Source organism: Oncorhynchus tshawytscha, unplaced genomic scaffold, assembly GCF_018296145.1.
Source record: "Oncorhynchus tshawytscha isolate Ot180627B unplaced genomic scaffold, Otsh_v2.0 Un_contig_18787_pilon_pilon, whole genome shotgun sequence".
NCBI lineage: Eukaryota > Metazoa > Chordata > Actinopteri > Salmoniformes > Salmonidae > Oncorhynchus > Oncorhynchus tshawytscha.
The window spans coordinates 9,118-26,530 of NW_024608193.1; the positions used below are offsets into that span (position 1 = coordinate 9,118).

A 17,413-nucleotide genomic window follows, 5' to 3' on the forward strand; every position below is an offset into this window, starting at 1 on the left:
TTGATATGGTTATAAGAGGATATATTATATTAACACAAACAAGTGAGAAGATTGAAACAGTTGAGCTTATCACATTGATGTTGTAAATGTTATATTGTTGCATCCAATATGCCATCAGTTAATGTAATATACTTAGTCTTGACAGTATAATTGTTGGTGTTATACCTTGATTTTCTGAGATGCCTCAACCATAGGGTGGTTACAAATCCTTGGTGTTTATGTCTTCCGTGGTCAGCACTCTGCAGCACAACAATAATGATTGGCAACACCATCATGTTCTGTCCAGTCTGTTGCAGAAACGAAACCTCAGAGCAGCTTCACATCCTGTTGCTAAACCCTGTAATAGCAGCCCTGTCAGTAACAGAAACTGTCAGCACAATAAACAACATGACAAAATCAAAGTTTTTAAAAATAAGGTGAAAATCAAACATAACAAAAAGCATGTTTGAATGACACTGAGGGGCAGTGGCTACAGATAATACAGGCATGCCTGAGGCTGATGCTATGCAGGTGTTTGTACACATGCAATATACACACTCTCATTCAAATGCACACATACACGGACACACACACATGTAAATATTGCCATACAAAACTCAAACATATTCAGTTTGCCTTGCTGTTATGATGTTTGTTGTCCTTGATGTTTTCTGTTTTCCTTCGTCTTTTTTCTCTTTTGTCCATACTGTTGGTTGTTGGTGCATTGAGGAAAGGTCTTGAGGGTGGGGAATGGAATTATTATTATTATTATTTTTTAAATTGTCGGTGGTTGGATTGTCGTGGGGGGCGGGGTATTGGATGGTTAAGGGGTAGTTCTTGGAGAATTGTGGGGGTGGGGGTCTTGGAAGGATGGTGGGAGATCTGTCGACGTGTCCTAGGCTACCTGTGCACCACCAAGTCAGAACAGTAGGCTAAGTTCTGAGGGTGAAAGGTTTCGCTGATGGCCAGGTGTAGCGGTGGTAAGGATTCACTCCATGGTGCTGAAAAAGAAAGCTCTGCTGTTGGGACAGCATTATTTTGGCCCTAACAGTTTGGGACAGCTTAATCTAGGCCCTAACAATTTGGGACAGCTTAATGTAGGCCTTAACAGTTTGGGACAGCTTAATGTAGGCCCTAATAGTTTGGGACAGCTTAATGTAGGCCCTAACAGTTTGGGACAGCTTTATGTAGGCCCTAACAGTTTGGGACAGCTTAATGTAGGCCCTAACAGTTTGGGACAGCTTTATGTAGGCCCTAACAGTTTGGGACAGCTTAATGTAGGCCCTAACAGTTTGGGACAGCTTTATGTAGGCCCTAACAGTTTGGGGATAAACGGTTGTCACCTTGTAGTGGCATGCATCTAAAAAAAAAAAGTTGAGTTTGCCCAACTAAGATTTATCTGCTAAAATCGCCATTGAACACAGCGATAATGATTGGCAACACCCTCATGTTCTCTACAGTCTCTTGCAGAAACTAAACCTCAGAGCAACAAGCCTCACGTCCAATAGTTAAACACTAGCAGTAAAAACAGTGGTAAAATAATAAAAAACGCAGCGACGAGTGATAAAAGGCTGTGTTTGTGATGTAAGTCTGGCCTAGAGGTCCATCTTTATCATATCAATGTATCAATAGCCTGCAATGTACTGTGCCATGTGCACCATACATTTAGATGTGTTCATGTCAGAGTAAATAGATGTTTTCAAAATAACCTGTTTTATGTTGTTGCAGAGCATAAGAGGGCTTTTCCCCCAATAACAATAACGGACGGTTCTGAACGATCAGTTGAAGAACGATGTGATTATATAGCCCAGAGGGCGATTTAGTATGACATGCTGCATACGTTTTGAGATTCCAATGGTCACACCCATATCGAACAGGTCACATCCGGTCACACCCACTGAACAAGAGCAAACATACCAGTAAGACTGTTGAATGGTGCAAACCGTTCTGCGCTCGACTGAACACCCAGCTGGCATAAAATAAACCACTTGTATATTTATTTAAATTTTATTTAACTAGGCAAGTCAGTTAAGAAGAAATGATTTTCAATGACGGCCTAGGAACTGCCTTGTTCAGGGGGAGAACGACAGATTTCTACCATGTCAGCTCAGGGATTCGATCTTGAAACCTTTGTTACTAGTCCAACGCTCTAACCACTAGGCTACCTGCCACCCGTATGTGAAGATAGTGCCCTCTGCTGGAGAAGTTAAAACTTTACTACACTAACGATGGGAAAATCTCAATGAAATATTCTCCCTTCCTCATGTCCTCTACTCGCCTCCTTTTGAAAAAGGTCAAAGGCAATTGAGGATCGGAGGCGAGGAACTGTAGAAACAAGTGCACTTGTATGAAATGACACTGCTCCTACACTAGTGTCATCCAAAAATGTGTAAAGTGTTCAAAAGAAACACAGCTACTTGTGCTAGACTTTTTATTCATAAAAGGACAAGTAGTGTACTGTTTTTAAATGTGTGCATGTTTTTCTTATATGGCGAAATATAGAAATGTGTCTCTAGCTAGTCAATAAACTTAGGCTGGCATATAGATTTAAAGAAGCCACAGAAATTGACAAACAGTTTGAGGTTGAAGTTTCTTCCTTTTTATTTTCAAAGCATGTACAAAATCAGTACACGGTGGTAAAAAGACAGGCTACACATCTTGAGCAAATCATTAGTACTAAAACAAAGCCTGAGCTCTGATTGGATAACAAAGGACATGACGATCAACAAGTAATCTGAACGACTGTTTGGGAACCTTAAAATGAAAACTGGAAAAATGTAATGAGACAAACAAAACAACTAGACTGTTCACTTCAGACAAATTCGTTTTAGGTACAAGCTCAATTGTATTTCCTTGATTCCTTTCATCCTCTCTTCTCGCCACCTCAAAGCACATTGGATGAGAAGGAACATTCTGATTTTGTCCTCCAATGCATTTTAAGGTAGAGACAGGATGCAAGAAATCATGGAAAATACATTCACCCTGGGTTGTTGGGGTGGGCGGGCAGGGGGATAGCGTTGTTCCTCTACCGTGAGGAGTTGGAACTGGAGCGGGAACGATGACGTCTGCGCCCCGGGGACCTGGAGCGTCGGCGCACCGGGGACCGTCTCCTTGGTGACCGAGACCTGCAGGTAAACAAAGCATCACTTGTGTGTCAGTAAAGTACCTATATATTGCGTCATTTGAAGAAACTATCAACAGGTCAACATATTACACCACAAGGAGCTAGAGAGGCACTAGGAGTAGAGAATTAAACACTACAGTAATGTTCTCAGGACAGTAGGTCAGATTGGGGGATTTAAATTACTGTTGAAATTGGTGATTGAACCAAGTATTTGTTACCAGTATTGTCCTGGATTTATAGTACGTCCAGGTCACCATAACATGGGCTAGAGCCATCAGACCCACCAGAGCCATCAGACCCAACAGGGCCATCAGACCCAACAGGGCCATCAGACCCACCAGGGCCATCAGACCCACCAGGGCCATCAGACCCACCAGGGCCATCAGACCCACCAGGGCCATCAGACCCAGGGCCAGGGCCATCAGACCCAGGGCCCACCCAACAGGGCTCGGTCCATCAGACCAGGGCCAACACTGACCTTCTCCTCATGCGAGGTGGGGTGCGGCGCCACATGGGGGGAGGTGGGGGCATTCTGCGTGGGGGTGACTGTCTACGAGGGGGAGGGCGTATCCTTGGAGCCAACACGGCAGAGGTGGTGATCTCCTGACCATCAATCTGACCTGGGAACAACAGAAAGATGCACAAACCTCAAAGTCATACTAGAAACATCTCTGTTAAAATGTATATAAACTCCAGGACATTGAGATTTCAGACTGACACAAAGCAGTACAAGGGGTTAGCCAGCAGTACAAGGGGTTAGCCAGCAGTACAAGGGGTTAGCCAGCAGTACAAGGGGTTAGCCAGCAGTACAAGGGGTTAGCCAGCAGTACAAGGGGTTAGCCAGCAGTACAAGGGGTTAGCCAGCAGTACAAGGGGTTAGCCAGCAGTACAAGGGGTTAGCCAGCAGTACAAGGGGTTAGCCAGCAGTACAAGGGGTTAGCCAGCAGTACAAGGGGTTAGCCAGCAGTACAAGGGGTTAGCCAGCAGTACAAGGGGTTAGCCAGCAGTACAAGGGGTTAGCCAGCAGTACAAGGGGTTAGCCAGCAGTACAAGGGGTTAGCCAGCAGTACAAGGGGTTAGCCAGCAGTACAAGGGGTTAGCCAGCAGTACAAGGGGTTAGCCAGCAGTACAAGGGGTTAGCCAGCAGTACAAGGGGTTAGCCAGCAGTACAAGGGGTTAGCCAGCAGTACAAGGGGTTAGGCTCTGCACTGAGATGATACATTGGGGACGTAGCGTTCGCATGAAAGAACGCAGTCATTGTAGGTTTTTAGCTGCTCCACCGGAAGATGGCATCACAGACGAAGCACAAACCACTTTCAGCGTTTACCCTTCGTGAGTCATGCATCGACTGGGAGAAAATTAAACAGCCTCTCACAGATAATCTCCAGTCACGTGCTGTTCGTGCAACCAGTGTAACAGCCAGGTTTAATTGGCTACAATGGGAATGTATTACTTGTAGCTCAAAAAAGTATGTACCAGGTCTGTTATTGTTACAGTCTACAAGATTGTGTTCAGTAGGCACAAAACGACCAGAAACCAAGAGGAACCATCTGAACATGTCCAATAAGAATTGCTCATTTTCATTTGCAAAACATTCTACTACGCTGTGGCCTAATAAACATGCCCAAGATGCCCTCGTACCACCATCCATGTGTTTCAGGGCCTTCTGGGCCTCCTCTGGAGTCTCGAACTCCACATAGGCGTAGCCCCGGGACAGGTTTGGGTGGAGCCTCTCCACTGGCATGTCAATCATCTTGATCTTGCCGTAGGTGGCAAAGATCTCCTGGATGTGGTCCTGTTCAACAGAAGATAAAAATGGACTTCCAACATGTATCTCTGATGGCATGGTCTCGACATACAACTCATTCAAAGAGAATAAGTACACTTTTACTTTAAGGCTCTATATGTAGAAATCACTCCGCTATACATAGTTGCTAAAATACTAAAATGATCAACTAATTTCAGTTTGTGACAAAACAAGCAATGTAGGCTATAGTGTAGAGAATCAGTGTACCATCTAAACTGCTGTGAAATATATTTTCAATATCCCAAAATATCAATATATAAAGTTTTAGAACACCTACTCATTCATGGCTTCTTATTTATTTTTACTATTTGTCATTGTAGAATAATAGTGAAGACATCAAAACTATGAAATAACATATGGAATCATGTAGTAAGCAAAAAAATATATATATATATATTTGAGATTCTTCAAATAGCCACCCTTGATGACAGCTTTGCACACCCATGGCATTCTCTCAACCAGCTTCATGAAGTAGTCAACTGGAATGCACTTCAAATAACAGGTGTGCCTTGTTAAAAGTTCATTTGCAGAATTTCTTTCCTTCTTAATGTGTTTGAGCCAATCAGCTGTGTTGTGACAAGGTAGGGGGATATACAGAAGATATTTATTTGGTAAAAGACCAAGTCCATATTATGTCAAGAACAGCTCATAAAAGCAAAGAGAAACAACAGTCCATCATTATGTTAAGACATGAGGGTCAGTCAATACGGAACATTTCAAGAACTTTGAACGTTTCTTCAAGCGCAGTCGTAAAAACCATCAAGCTCTATGATGAAACTGGCTCTCATGAGGACCGCCACAGGAAAGGAAGACCCAGAGTTACCTCTGCTGCAGAGGATAAGTTCATTAAAGTTAACTGCACTTCAGGTTGCAGCCCAAATAACTGCTTCAGAGTTCAAGTAACAGACATCTCGACATCAACTGTTCAGAGGAGACTGTGTGAATCAGGCCTTCATGGTCGAAATTGCTGCAAAGAAACCACTACTAAAGGACACCAATAAGAAGATACTTGCTTGGGCCAAGAAACACGAGCAATGGACATTAAACCGATGGAAATTTGTCTTTTGGCCTGGAGTACAAATTTGAGAATTTTGGTTCCAACCGCCGTGTCTTTGTGAGATGCGGTGTGGGTGAACGGATGATCTCTGCATGTGCATTTCCCACCGTGAAGCATGGAGGAGGAGGTGTGATGGTGCTTTGCTGGTGACACTGTCAGTAATTTATTTATAATTCAAGGCACACTTAACCAGCATGGCTACCACAGCATTCTGCAGCGATATGCCATGCCATCTGGTTTGGACTAAGTGATACTATCATTCATTTTTCAACAGGATAATGACCCAACACACCTCCAGGCTGTGTAAGGGCTATTTTACCAAGGAGAGTGGAGTGCTGCATCAGATGACCTGGCCTCCACAATCACACAACCTCAAAAAAGTTGAAATGGTTTAGGATGAGCCCGACCGCAGAGTGAAGGAAAAGCAGCCAACAAGTGCTCAGCATATGTGGGAACTCCTTCAAGACTGTTGGAAAAGCATTCCAGGTGAAGCTGGTTGAGAGAACGCCAAGCGTATGCAAAGCTGTCATCAAGGTAAAGGGTGGCTATTTGAAGAATCTCAAATATATTTCGATTTTTTTTAAACACTTTTGTTACTACATGATTCCATATGTGTTATTTCATTGTTTGTCTTCACTATTATTCTACAATGTAGAAAACTGTAAAAATAAAGAACACATGCATTAGCAGGTGTTCTAAACTTTTTGACCGGTAATGTGCGTGTGCATATATCTTTATTTATCCACTGTACAACAATAATATGTATTTTTACAGCCACAGTACCTAACCCCCTAATGTTCCTGGCTTATTTTGTAAAATAACATGTTGTAAGCCTAACATACAATTGGTGCTTCAGAATTCACTCTAGGCCAGTTACTCTGTTAACTCCAGAACTGCCTTCTCCTGGATATCTTCAAAGAGTTCATAATTCAATACAATAATATTGACAATTCCAAGCACCCTGCAAAATTGTGAGATCATGAGAGGATACACAACTGCTACTAACCGCTAACACTGTGCTGCTCTCAGCCTGTTATTTATTTTTTATTTTTTACCTTTATTTAACTAGGCAAGTCAGTTAAGAACAAATTCTTATTTTCAATGACGGCCCAGGAGCAGTGGGTTAACTGCCTGTTCAGGGGCAGAATGACAGGTTTGTACCTTGTCAGCTCAGGGATTTGAACTTGCAACCTTTCGGTTACTAGTCCAACGCTCTAAACACTAGGCTACCCTGCCGCCCCATGGACTACACGACACGGCTATTGACCTCACCTTGGTCACATTTCTGGTCAGTCTTCCTAAGTGAACTTTGGTGGGCTTGGGGCTCGGGCTCCTTCTCCTTCGCTCCTTGTCATCTCCCTTCTTCTGTGTTTTGGACCTGTAGCACAATGGACAGTCATTACAAAACCATGAGAGTTTACTAAGTGAAAAGACACTATTTAAAGCGGGACAAAACTTGTAGTTTTTCCCACAACTGAACCATTTTGATCATGATAAAACGGCATTCTCAACCAGACCTAGGGTTCAAATAGTATTTGACATATTTCAACTACGTTCAGTGTGTGCCACTGGTTCCATTGTCCTAGACGAAGATAAAATATTTGGACGACTTCAAATACTGTGAACCCAGGGAATTTTCCGATGAGCAGACACTGTTTAGGACCACAATCACAATGTATCAGCTAGTACTCACGCGGAGCGGGAGCGGCGACGGTTGTCGTGGCGGCGGCGGCCTGGGTCAGGTGACCCAGAGGAACTAGATGAGCTGGAGGAGCTGGACCGGGAAGACCCAGAGCGGCTGGTGCCAGAGGAACTAGAGCCGCTGGAGGAACCAGAGCTGGAGCCAGAGCTGCTGCTGGAGCTGGGTAGTAAGATATACATACACAAACAGGCCAGCAACAAGGGTTGTGTTCATTAGGCACACAATCGAAGGAAACTGAGTAAAACAGGGAAGTACCATCTGAAATTCGTGTCCAATTAACCTCTTGGCCCACTTTGGAACATAGGGCATTCCAGCTTGGCTTAGCGTGAAAAGACCTAGCTAGTGTGTCCTAAAGCACTGTTTGAGGTAGTTAAAGACTGTACAGAGTCTGAAAGAGCAATTGGGGGCATCTCACCTGCTGCTGCTCCCAGTGGATGCACTGCGTCGTTTGTGGCCCTTCTCCCTGCCTCTCTCCTTGTCCCCCCCTTCCTTAGTGGCAGTCTTCTCTTTTCCCCTGTCCTTTGACTTTTCCTCCTCCTTACGCTTTGTGGGTGACGGTGCCCTAAGTAAGTGAAAAAAATATGTAAATTAAGAACAGCATTATTATTAAGTTCCTCATCTTCAAACTCTAACTGTTTATATGTTGCGTTTATGCTACCGCCATTGCCTTCCTCCATTCATAGAACAAGCGAGGCCAGAAACGATAGCTAATTAGCAACGTTGTGCCCTGCTCTGTTTATGTAGCTCAAGCATTACAATGTATCTAATGTAATGCCAAAATGGTCAACATTGAGAAGATCATAACATGGAATAGAAATAGTTATATAAACCCATAATACGTACATTTCGTTCGAGTCGGATGCAGGCTCAACCACTCGTTCCGCTGTGCTAAATCTGACGCGTAATGATGACGTTGTCGCATAAATGACGTTTTACACTTTTTCTCTTTGGTCAACATTCATACGAAAATCTTTAGCTAGCTATCAACCCTCGACCACTGGTTCTACCAGTAAGGTTAGTTAATAGTTACTTGTTAAAAATGTATGTTTTCCTCTAGCGATTTAGCTTGCACACTAAAGGAAACGATATGGGTCATTTTCAAATGAGCTGAAAACGTGCAGAATCGTATTGAGGTGAGTTGGCACCGCGATCAAATATTCTTAGCTAGAACTAGCTCACGTTAGTTATCTATTTAGATCAAATCATTTCCTTTTTTCAACGTTAAGGTAGGACCGTTAGGCTATGTGTTCACATTGTGGGACAGGTTTGATGCTATCTAGCTAAAATATTTACTTGCTAGACAATGGACAGTACACTGTCCCAACGTTGATGCTAGACTGTTGGTACCGGTGGAGTAATGAAGATAGACTACGCTACGGCTTCCAAGCTTAGTTCAGGTGGAAGTCTGTGGCAGAGGTTAGGATACACTGCCAGCCATGTTCTATTGGCTTATGTATTATGTTTATTTAGCTTACTAAATCTAGCTAATAATTTATGTATTTTGCCAAAAATAATCAGTCAATTTTGCCTGGAGTCCTGTCCTTCACATGTTAAATTGCTTTTAATGTCAGTCTAGCTATCAATGTGAGGTTTCATGTGAATAAGATTATGTGATAGAATTGGTGCCATCTGTGTGATTTCTGATCAGTTTAACTACACTAGCTTAATGTATTTATGTTTGAATGTCTAATTCCAAATGCCCTATTTACTACAGTTAGTAGTGAATTCTCTGTCTCTCAACAGATAGAAGTAGTCTAAGTCCCGATTGGAGAAGGGCTCTTACAGTGGAGCAGCCTGGAGTGAGTGACCAACCATGGGCCGTCTGGACGATGCTGCCAAGCGCAAGGTCGTGGAGCTGCGGCAGGCGGGTCTGAGCTTCCGCAAGATCAAGGCGGTGCTGGAGCTGGAGAACATCCGGGTGTCTGCCCAGGCCATTTACCTGTACCTCAAGGAGTTCCAGAGGAAGAAGGTTCAGAGGGGTGGTGAAAGTGCTGCAGCCACAGACCCACAGACCACACCTGGGGTTGGAGCAGGGAGGGGAGATGGTGGAAGCCGGGAGGGCTGGAACGACCAGCAAATACGGAATCTACTGAGGGAGGCGTCACGCCACGCAGGCTATGTTGCAGCGTCAGAGTTCGCCAAGCAGTGTCCTGGCTCCAATCCTCCTGAGGTCAGGGGTCAGGGGCCGTCTGGGACAGGAAGCGAAGGCGCCAGCAGGGGACAGAGCAACAGGACAGAGAAACCGGAGGAAGGGAACAAGAAGGAGGATGAGGATAAGGACATCCAGATTGTCAGTGTCACATCATTGGCTCAGAACTCTCAACAAAGGGGTCTTCCACCCGCAGGAGCAGCGGCTGTGACTGTGACAGGCGCCTACATGCGTAAGAGAGCCACGCCCTCGCCAGCTACTAACCCCATACTGGCAGCACGCAAAAGGCTTCTGGATAAGGCTTTGTCTCATAGAGCAAAGGTAGGCACGTCTCATAGTCGTGTGATTCACTAAGACATCAAGTTTGAGTAGATATATACAGAAAGGGTTGGTAACTGGTGACCGGTGGGCCAAATTGAGGCCGCAAGCAATTGTATTTGGCCTACAGTTTTTTTATATAAAAAAATATATACATTTCAGAAAAATATAAGAATTTGCACCCAAATATTCAGACCAATAAATAGAGATGTGATAGTGTCTCAATGTAATGGAGGTATGTCATTATTCTGGTATTGTCAAATACAATATCGGTTTGGGATTACTTCAGGTCATTTTGCAGTGTACAAATGGATATTATTAGGCCTATGTTCCTGTACTGAGTACAGTACATTGAGTTCATCAACGAGCCTCGGCATTTATGCGCTCTGCACAATTAGCCTGGGGATAGCTTCGGAAGCCCTAATACTCCAAAGTGTGATCAATGAGTTAGCCAGCTAGCTTTGATAAACCAGAACTGACTTTCTGGTTCATTAAATCTAAATGTAGATGTTTTTGTTTGTCAATTAGACCATGCCCATTTCAAGCTTATCTGTCTAAAAAATACGTTATTTCAAGTTGCTGACTAAGTCATTAATCCTGCTTTGTAGTATACGGCTCAGGCTTCTCACGCTCTGTTTGAAAGCCTGGAGAAGATCTAAGCAAAGAGGATAAATAAAAGGGCTGTAGTATGGTGGAGTCTACATGCTTGTGTAAATCTTTCAGAACAGTGTCATTTACATAAAAATCCAGAACCTGTTTTTCTAACATTCCACTCCTTGTACACTTATTTTGCATGTCAATGATTGGCAAGGAGTAGAAGTGTAGCAGAAACAGACTGGTAACCAGGCTCTAATTTACAATCCTTTTGAAATGTTTCAGTAAAAGAAATTGCATTTTTGTTGTACATGTTCAGGTAGTACCCCCACACGGTACACTCCGTTTCAAAATGTTTCCACTTTCTGAACAACCCTGGGTTGAAACAAATGATCACATGAGAGGTGTTATTACTGTGGTCATGTAATGTCTAGGCTTTGATTGGATCTTTATTTTTCCCCAGATAAGAGACTCTTCTTATCAGTCCTACCAGCAAGTAGCAGCTCTGCTGAGAAGAGAACAGTCTAATGCTTCTGGCTCTGATGTACAGAGACCTATGGCAGCAGATCAACCACAGTCCTATGACCCAGTCACTCAGAGGCTTACTCAAGTGGTGAGTACAAGGCGAAGGAAACTCACCATAATATACACAATTATTAAAAATAGTGCCGATTCAATGTCACGAACCGGCTCGAAGTTCCTAACAAAAAGGGAGACAACGTGGAGATAAGGAATAACAAAATATATTTATTAATTGAACTAAATACAATTAACAATGGTGTGTGTAGTCGGTAGTGTGAGTGGTTGCGTGCATAAATGTGATGAGGTGTGTTGAAAGGTGCCAAAGCAAACAAAACCGCCACAACCAAAGTCTAACTGTCTGCATGGAGAGAGTCTCAATGAATGGGGAAGAGGCGTATTTATCCCGGGACACACCCGAGCCCAGGTGTGTCCCATTTCGCTGACGACCCTCCCGGCTCCCACCGACATCCTATTAAGGAAAACAAGAGCAAAGAATTTGGCAGACAGAGTGGGAGGGTGGTCGTCACCCCCATAAAACCGGGGACCAACAAGGACAGTTAGAATCAGGCCAACTCCTAGCATCAGCAACACGTTCAAACAATGAAAATAACTACGTTTCCAACCATATCAAATGTGTCCGGGGCACGACCAAAAGAGGAACACCTAGGTAAATCTGGGTCAACTTCCCAGAGCAAACTCTCCTGAGAGCTTTCTTTCCCTAACCAGCTCAAGCCGCTCTTGTTGCAGCTTTATTTGTGCACGTTCCATATCCTGTTTAAATTGCAATTCCTTTTCATACTTTAGCTGTAACAGAAGCAGTTATTTCTGCTGTTCAAAAAGAATACTAGGGCTAACAGATGGTGCCGCCATCGTAACGAAATGGGGAGATGGCGAGTCCTCGGCAGAAGCTGCCCCAGTGGTAACTTCAAGAATACCACTCCAGAGTGGCCTTCAATATCAACCTAAGAATTTGACATTTATCACCAATTTCACCCTTGTAGTGTTAAGCAATCTTCAACAGCTGTTCCTTAGGACATAATTCTAACAGTTCCTCTGATGTAAAGCGAATGAACGTGTCTACGTAAGATGCTATAGTCACAAGTAAATACAAAAAAAATAATCTCACTCTTCCCCTCTGCTGAGAACACCAGACCACAAGAGAAATGAATCACACTGGGCACCACAGAAGAGAGATGATATATGGAGCTTCCCCAAAACCTACAATAACTCAACCCTAGTCTTCGTGCGGATTTGAGGTGGGTAATTACACTGTAGCTTGTTGTCAAGGGAAAAAAGAAAAGACACCCAGCACGCTGGCAGATTCCCTCAAGCCACAGATGTGCCCCGAGACAACTGCTCAGTCCACGGACACCAAACAAAATAACCATGCCCAACATATTCCAAAATGAAACACGTCACTAAGCTTAATGGGGGGGAAAGAAAAGCTATAGCTCTGGGTAGCAAGTTTCACTACCCTACCCAAATCTCCCACTGAGGTACACAGCCGATTGTGCTCACCTCAGACCGATGTCCCAACAGCAAGTAGGGCAAGAGTCTCCAGCCTGGGTAGGGGCCTGGAAACTAACCAATGTACTCTCTCCAACGCAGCGCACAGCTAAATATCCACTGCAGTGGCAAGTTCACCAAACAAAAAAGGCAACCAACACTGGGCACCAAACATTACAACTCAAAAGCTGTAACAAAAGATGCAAACAAAGTACCTACGGAGTTCTCAAACCTTAACGCCACTTTCTCCCAAACACAACACACATACTAGTAAGCCCAATGACACGAGTGTTAGTCCTTCATAATGCAGCAAAGTGCTATACGCCAAAATGTCTAGGAACCAACCTTCAGATCCCAGACGAGCCCCCACTTGTCACAAACCAGCTCGAAGTTAACAGAAAAGGGAGACAACATGGAGTTAAGGAATAACAAAATATATTTAGTAACAGACTAAATAAACTAAATACAGTTAACAATTGTGTGTGTAAGTGATTGGACGCATAAATACGATGAGGGTTGTTGAAAGGTGCCAAATAAAACTGGCACAATCAAAATCTAACTGTGTCTGCATGAAGAGAGTCTCAATGAAAGGGGAAGAGATGTACTTATCCCGGGACACACCTGAGCCCAGGTGTGTCCCATTTCGCTGACGACCCTCCCGGCTCCGCCCACCGACATCCTATTAAGGAAAACAAGAGCAAAGAGAGAGAATTTGGCAGACAGAGTGGGAGGGTCATCACAATCAACTATTTATCTTTAAGTTGTCATTTGAAATGAACAGCATTACAAAAGTTTAACAGTGGTACATCTTTCAATCTAACAAAAGGTTGAGCAAACACTCGTTTCGATCGGTTTACCTCAGGCAATGCAGTTCCACCCAACACGTGGCATGCCCTGAGTGTTTGTTCATCCTTTTGTTGGATTTCTGTTCATTTCTTGGAAAGACTACGACAGTCAGTGTTTTGTTACAGTATATCAGTAGGGAAGGTCAGGGACAGTAGTAACACATTTTGAAGTTGTTTTAAACATCTTTCTTTCAGACTGTTTGATATAAAGATTTCAGAATTTCACATGAACAACTTACATTTTGTCTGCTAACTACAGGTAGGCTATAGTTACATGTATATTTTTCACAATTCTGGCTTAGACCCAAGGTCTGAAAGTTACCCCAATAGCAGGGACAGTTGTAACACTGTCTTTAATGGAAAACCATTAAGGGTAATTCAACAGTGGTATGATTTAAAACAGATATGGATGAAAATACACAAAATTGACAAAAAAACAAGTTCTCTTTTAGGCTTGTCATATTGACCAGAAACTGAACAGCTGACTATATATAAAACTACATTTAGTATTAGCGTACAAAAAAAAGATATATCGTTTTTTCTTTTTTTTCTTTATCATCATTTTATCATAGTTGCATTGCCAAAGTTGTTGAAGTGTAAAGAAGTGACATTTGATATAAATATGTTCATGTGTTTAAAAGCTATATAATTTTAGGTAAAGGGGTAAGTTGTAACAATGAGTTTACAACAACTAACCCCAGTCATGGGAGTCTTGTGAAAAAATACAATTATTGTCATCAACTATACCAATCAAAAGGCCTCATCTTACTGATAAAATATGTGTCGATACATAGATAATGTTCCAAAGGTCAATAATGAAAATAGAGAGGCAGCAAAAATATATTTTAAAACATGGCCTCAAAACAAATCTGTCAATGAAACCAAAGATTGATGGATAAATTTGTTTTTAAATTAAACTTCATAGTTATGTAAAGACTAACCAATCATTGGCACATGGAACAGCTTTCTAAGTAGGTTTTAATTTGATATATTTAGCCTGTTACAACTGACCCATGTTACAATGGACTTGTACTCTGCAGAGGAATTTGGATGGCCAGCAAGGAGGCAGTGTTCCCAGACAGATGTTCCAGCAGAGAGTCGGTGGCCAAGCTGTCCGCTCCCCACACCCTGCTCCTCCCCGTGTGGGCATCCGGCTCCCCAACCCCCCACCACCACCACCTACCTCCCAGGGTAGTAGCCCTGTTATCCGCCTCCAAAGCCCTGGGAGCCAGGGCATGAACCAGGGCCTTCTCAGGAGAGACAGGAACCCCAGCCCTCAGCAGGCAGCTCACCAGGAGGCTGGAGGGAGATGCGGGGGAGGGGGTGGTGGAGGTGGGGGTCTCCAGGAGCAGGTCCAGACCCTGGGCTCTGAGATCCACAGCCTGAGCCTGGCGGTGCGCATGCTGGTGGAGCAGCAGTACCGGCTGGAGAGGGAGCAGGTCCAGCAGACCCAGGTCCAGAAGCAGATTCTCAGCACCCTGCAGACCCTGGCCTCCAGACTGGAGGCACCCTGTACCAGCCTCCACCAGCAGCGACAGCATCCCAAAACTCCCCCACCCCCGGTCTTACCTGCCTTAGGCTCTGCCTCCTTCAGCCAGGACACATTCCCCTTCAGCCAAGGAGGGTATGCTCAGTGCAGCCAGTCCCAGCCCAGCTACAACGGGATGGACAACTCCAGCCTGGAGACCATAGAGACCTTCAAACTGTCCGGACAGAGCCCCCATGGCATCAACGGCTTCCAGACGGGCAGCAGCAGTAGTACCACCGATAGCCTCCTGCTCACACACACCCCTACATACACGCTGGCGCACACACAGCCTTACTCGTCAGCCTACACACAGCAGCCACACACTCAAACACACATGCCCTCATGCACACAGTCTTACGCCACCACATACACGCAGTCACACACACAGTCCTATAGAGGAACAGACAGTACAGACTGTCCCAGCACCAGCACAGAGGGAGCTCTCCAGGACTGCATGGCCCCCACCCAGGCCTCTGTTGACCTGGACTCAGACATCACAGTCTCCCCACAGGAAACCCAGCTCAACATCATTAAAGTGGAGGCACTCTAACATGCTGACCAGACCGTGCGTGCGCCATCGTGTCCACCCACACCAGACGCAATCAGGGCACGCAGGTTGAAATATCAAAACGAACTCTGAACCAACTATATTCATTTGGGGATAGGTCGAAAAGCATTAAACATTTATGTCAATTTAGTTAGCTAGCTTGCTATTGCTAGCTAATTTGTCCTGGGATATAAACGCAAGCGGTGTGGTCAGCATGTAAGGCTTTAGTTCACTCATATCCAGACTTATAGGGACAGTTTTCTAGACACAGATTAAGCCTAGTCCGAGACTTAAAAGCATGTTCGATGTATAATGGAAATTCTGGAAAAGGTGCTTTAGTCCAGAACTATGCTTAAATTGGTGTCTGGGAAACCAACCCATATAGGGTTCAGTTCCATAGTTTAAATCCAAAGTTGCTTCTGCTCTGTTCACGTTTGTACATTTAATTATCCACTACCTCTCCTTTAGCCAAATGCTTCAGTACATGTTATGTCTTGGGTTTTTAAGGGATTTCTTATGTTTTTGAAGTATGTGTCATTATTTTTAGAACTGTGAATATCCCCATAGAAATGAATACCACTTCATTGTCCATTCTGAAAGGAACATTTGTCCTCGAGACTATCTACTATTTTTACATGAAACACTTATTATCAAATCACAAAGAGCAATACAGAAGAAGCATGTCTTATCGTTTTAATAATGCATTTGGATTATGTTGCCATCAGTCTTTACAGAGCATAAAACTCTTCACCAATGCAAGGTCTCTGCTGCCTTCTGCTAGATCAGCCTTAAAGTGCAGAAAGTCCTGTCTGTACATAACTAAATGTACTTGAATAAAGTGCTACATAATATCCAACAAATTAGGAAGTTATTCATATTTATGGCAGTGTTACAGTGGAACTGATAGCCTTTTAACTACTTTGCAAATATGAAACAAACGGACAATCATATCAGTCAAAAATATCAAATCCCAGTCATGCTTCATAACCAACATTACAAGACTTTTTAAAAATAGGTTATATTTTACTAAAAAATACATGACCTAAAGGCATTGTTTGCAGAATATATGAATGCAGTTCAATGCATAATTAATATAATTCACCAATACATTTTTTGGTAGTCCAAAATATATTGCAATCAGGTTGTAAATGACAGCTGGTCTGGTACATTGTTTGCTGCCTCCATTCGGGATGCACCGTTTCAGTTTCAATGACTCAATATTTTTTACAAAAACGGACGACTAACTAAGGCTGGGAATGTCAATACAAGGGCAATGATCCCAATTCAGTCATAATGTGGCTAATAGCCTATCGTACATGTGGCAAACACAAGGCCCCCTAGAACACACAAGCGAGTAAATGAGTCGAGCTGTCATTTACATGACATTTACATTTCCTTCCTGTTTGGCCCTGTCCGGGGGTGTCCTCGGATGGGGCCACAGTGTCTCCTGACCCCTCCTGTCTCAGCCTCCAGTATTTATGCTGCAGTAGTTTATGTGTCGGGGGCTAGGGTCAGTTTGTTATATCTGGAGTACCTCTCCTGTCCTATTCGGTGTCCTGTGTGAATCTAAGTGTGCGTTCTCTAATTCTCTCTTTCTCTCTCTCTCTCGGAGGACCTGAGCCCTAGGACCGTGCCCCAGGACTATCTGACATGATGACTCCTTGCTGTCCCCAGTCCACCTGGCCGTGCTGCTGCTCCAGTTTCGACTGTTCTGCCTTCTTATTATTTGACCATG

General features: G+C 43.7%; 2 protein-coding genes across 4 annotated transcripts; one reads left to right on the top strand and one right to left on the bottom strand.

Moving 5' to 3' along the window:
• Positions 1-2,562: 2,562 nt before the first annotated feature.
• On the bottom strand, positions 2,563-8,611 carry LOC112263789 (RNA-binding protein with serine-rich domain 1). The gene is made up of 7 exons (XM_024440385.2): positions 8,513-8,611; positions 8,085-8,231; positions 7,661-7,828; positions 7,240-7,345; positions 4,745-4,898; positions 3,582-3,723; positions 2,563-3,104 (listed from the first exon to the last, which is right to left on the bottom strand). Coding segments are annotated over exons 1-7 (819 nt in total). The 5' UTR covers positions 8,515-8,611; the 3' UTR covers positions 2,563-3,004.
• LOC112263788 lies at positions 8,606-16,705 on the top strand. Of its 3 annotated transcripts, none has more exons than XM_042312932.1 (4): positions 8,606-8,683; positions 9,413-10,139; positions 11,194-11,343; positions 14,644-16,705. In XM_042312932.1, the coding sequence occupies exons 2-4, from the start codon at positions 9,483-9,485 to the stop codon at positions 15,679-15,681; spliced, it is 1,845 nt and encodes a 614-aa protein (XP_042168866.1). In that variant the 5' UTR covers positions 8,606-8,683; positions 9,413-9,482; the 3' UTR covers positions 15,682-16,705. The 3 variants fall into 3 exon arrangements, with proteins under 3 accessions (XP_042168866.1, XP_042168865.1, XP_042168864.1); XM_042312931.1 differs by having other exon boundaries at positions 8,615-8,802; positions 9,384-10,139; XM_042312930.1 differs by having other exon boundaries at positions 8,615-8,802.
• Positions 16,706-17,413: the final 708 nt, after the last annotated feature.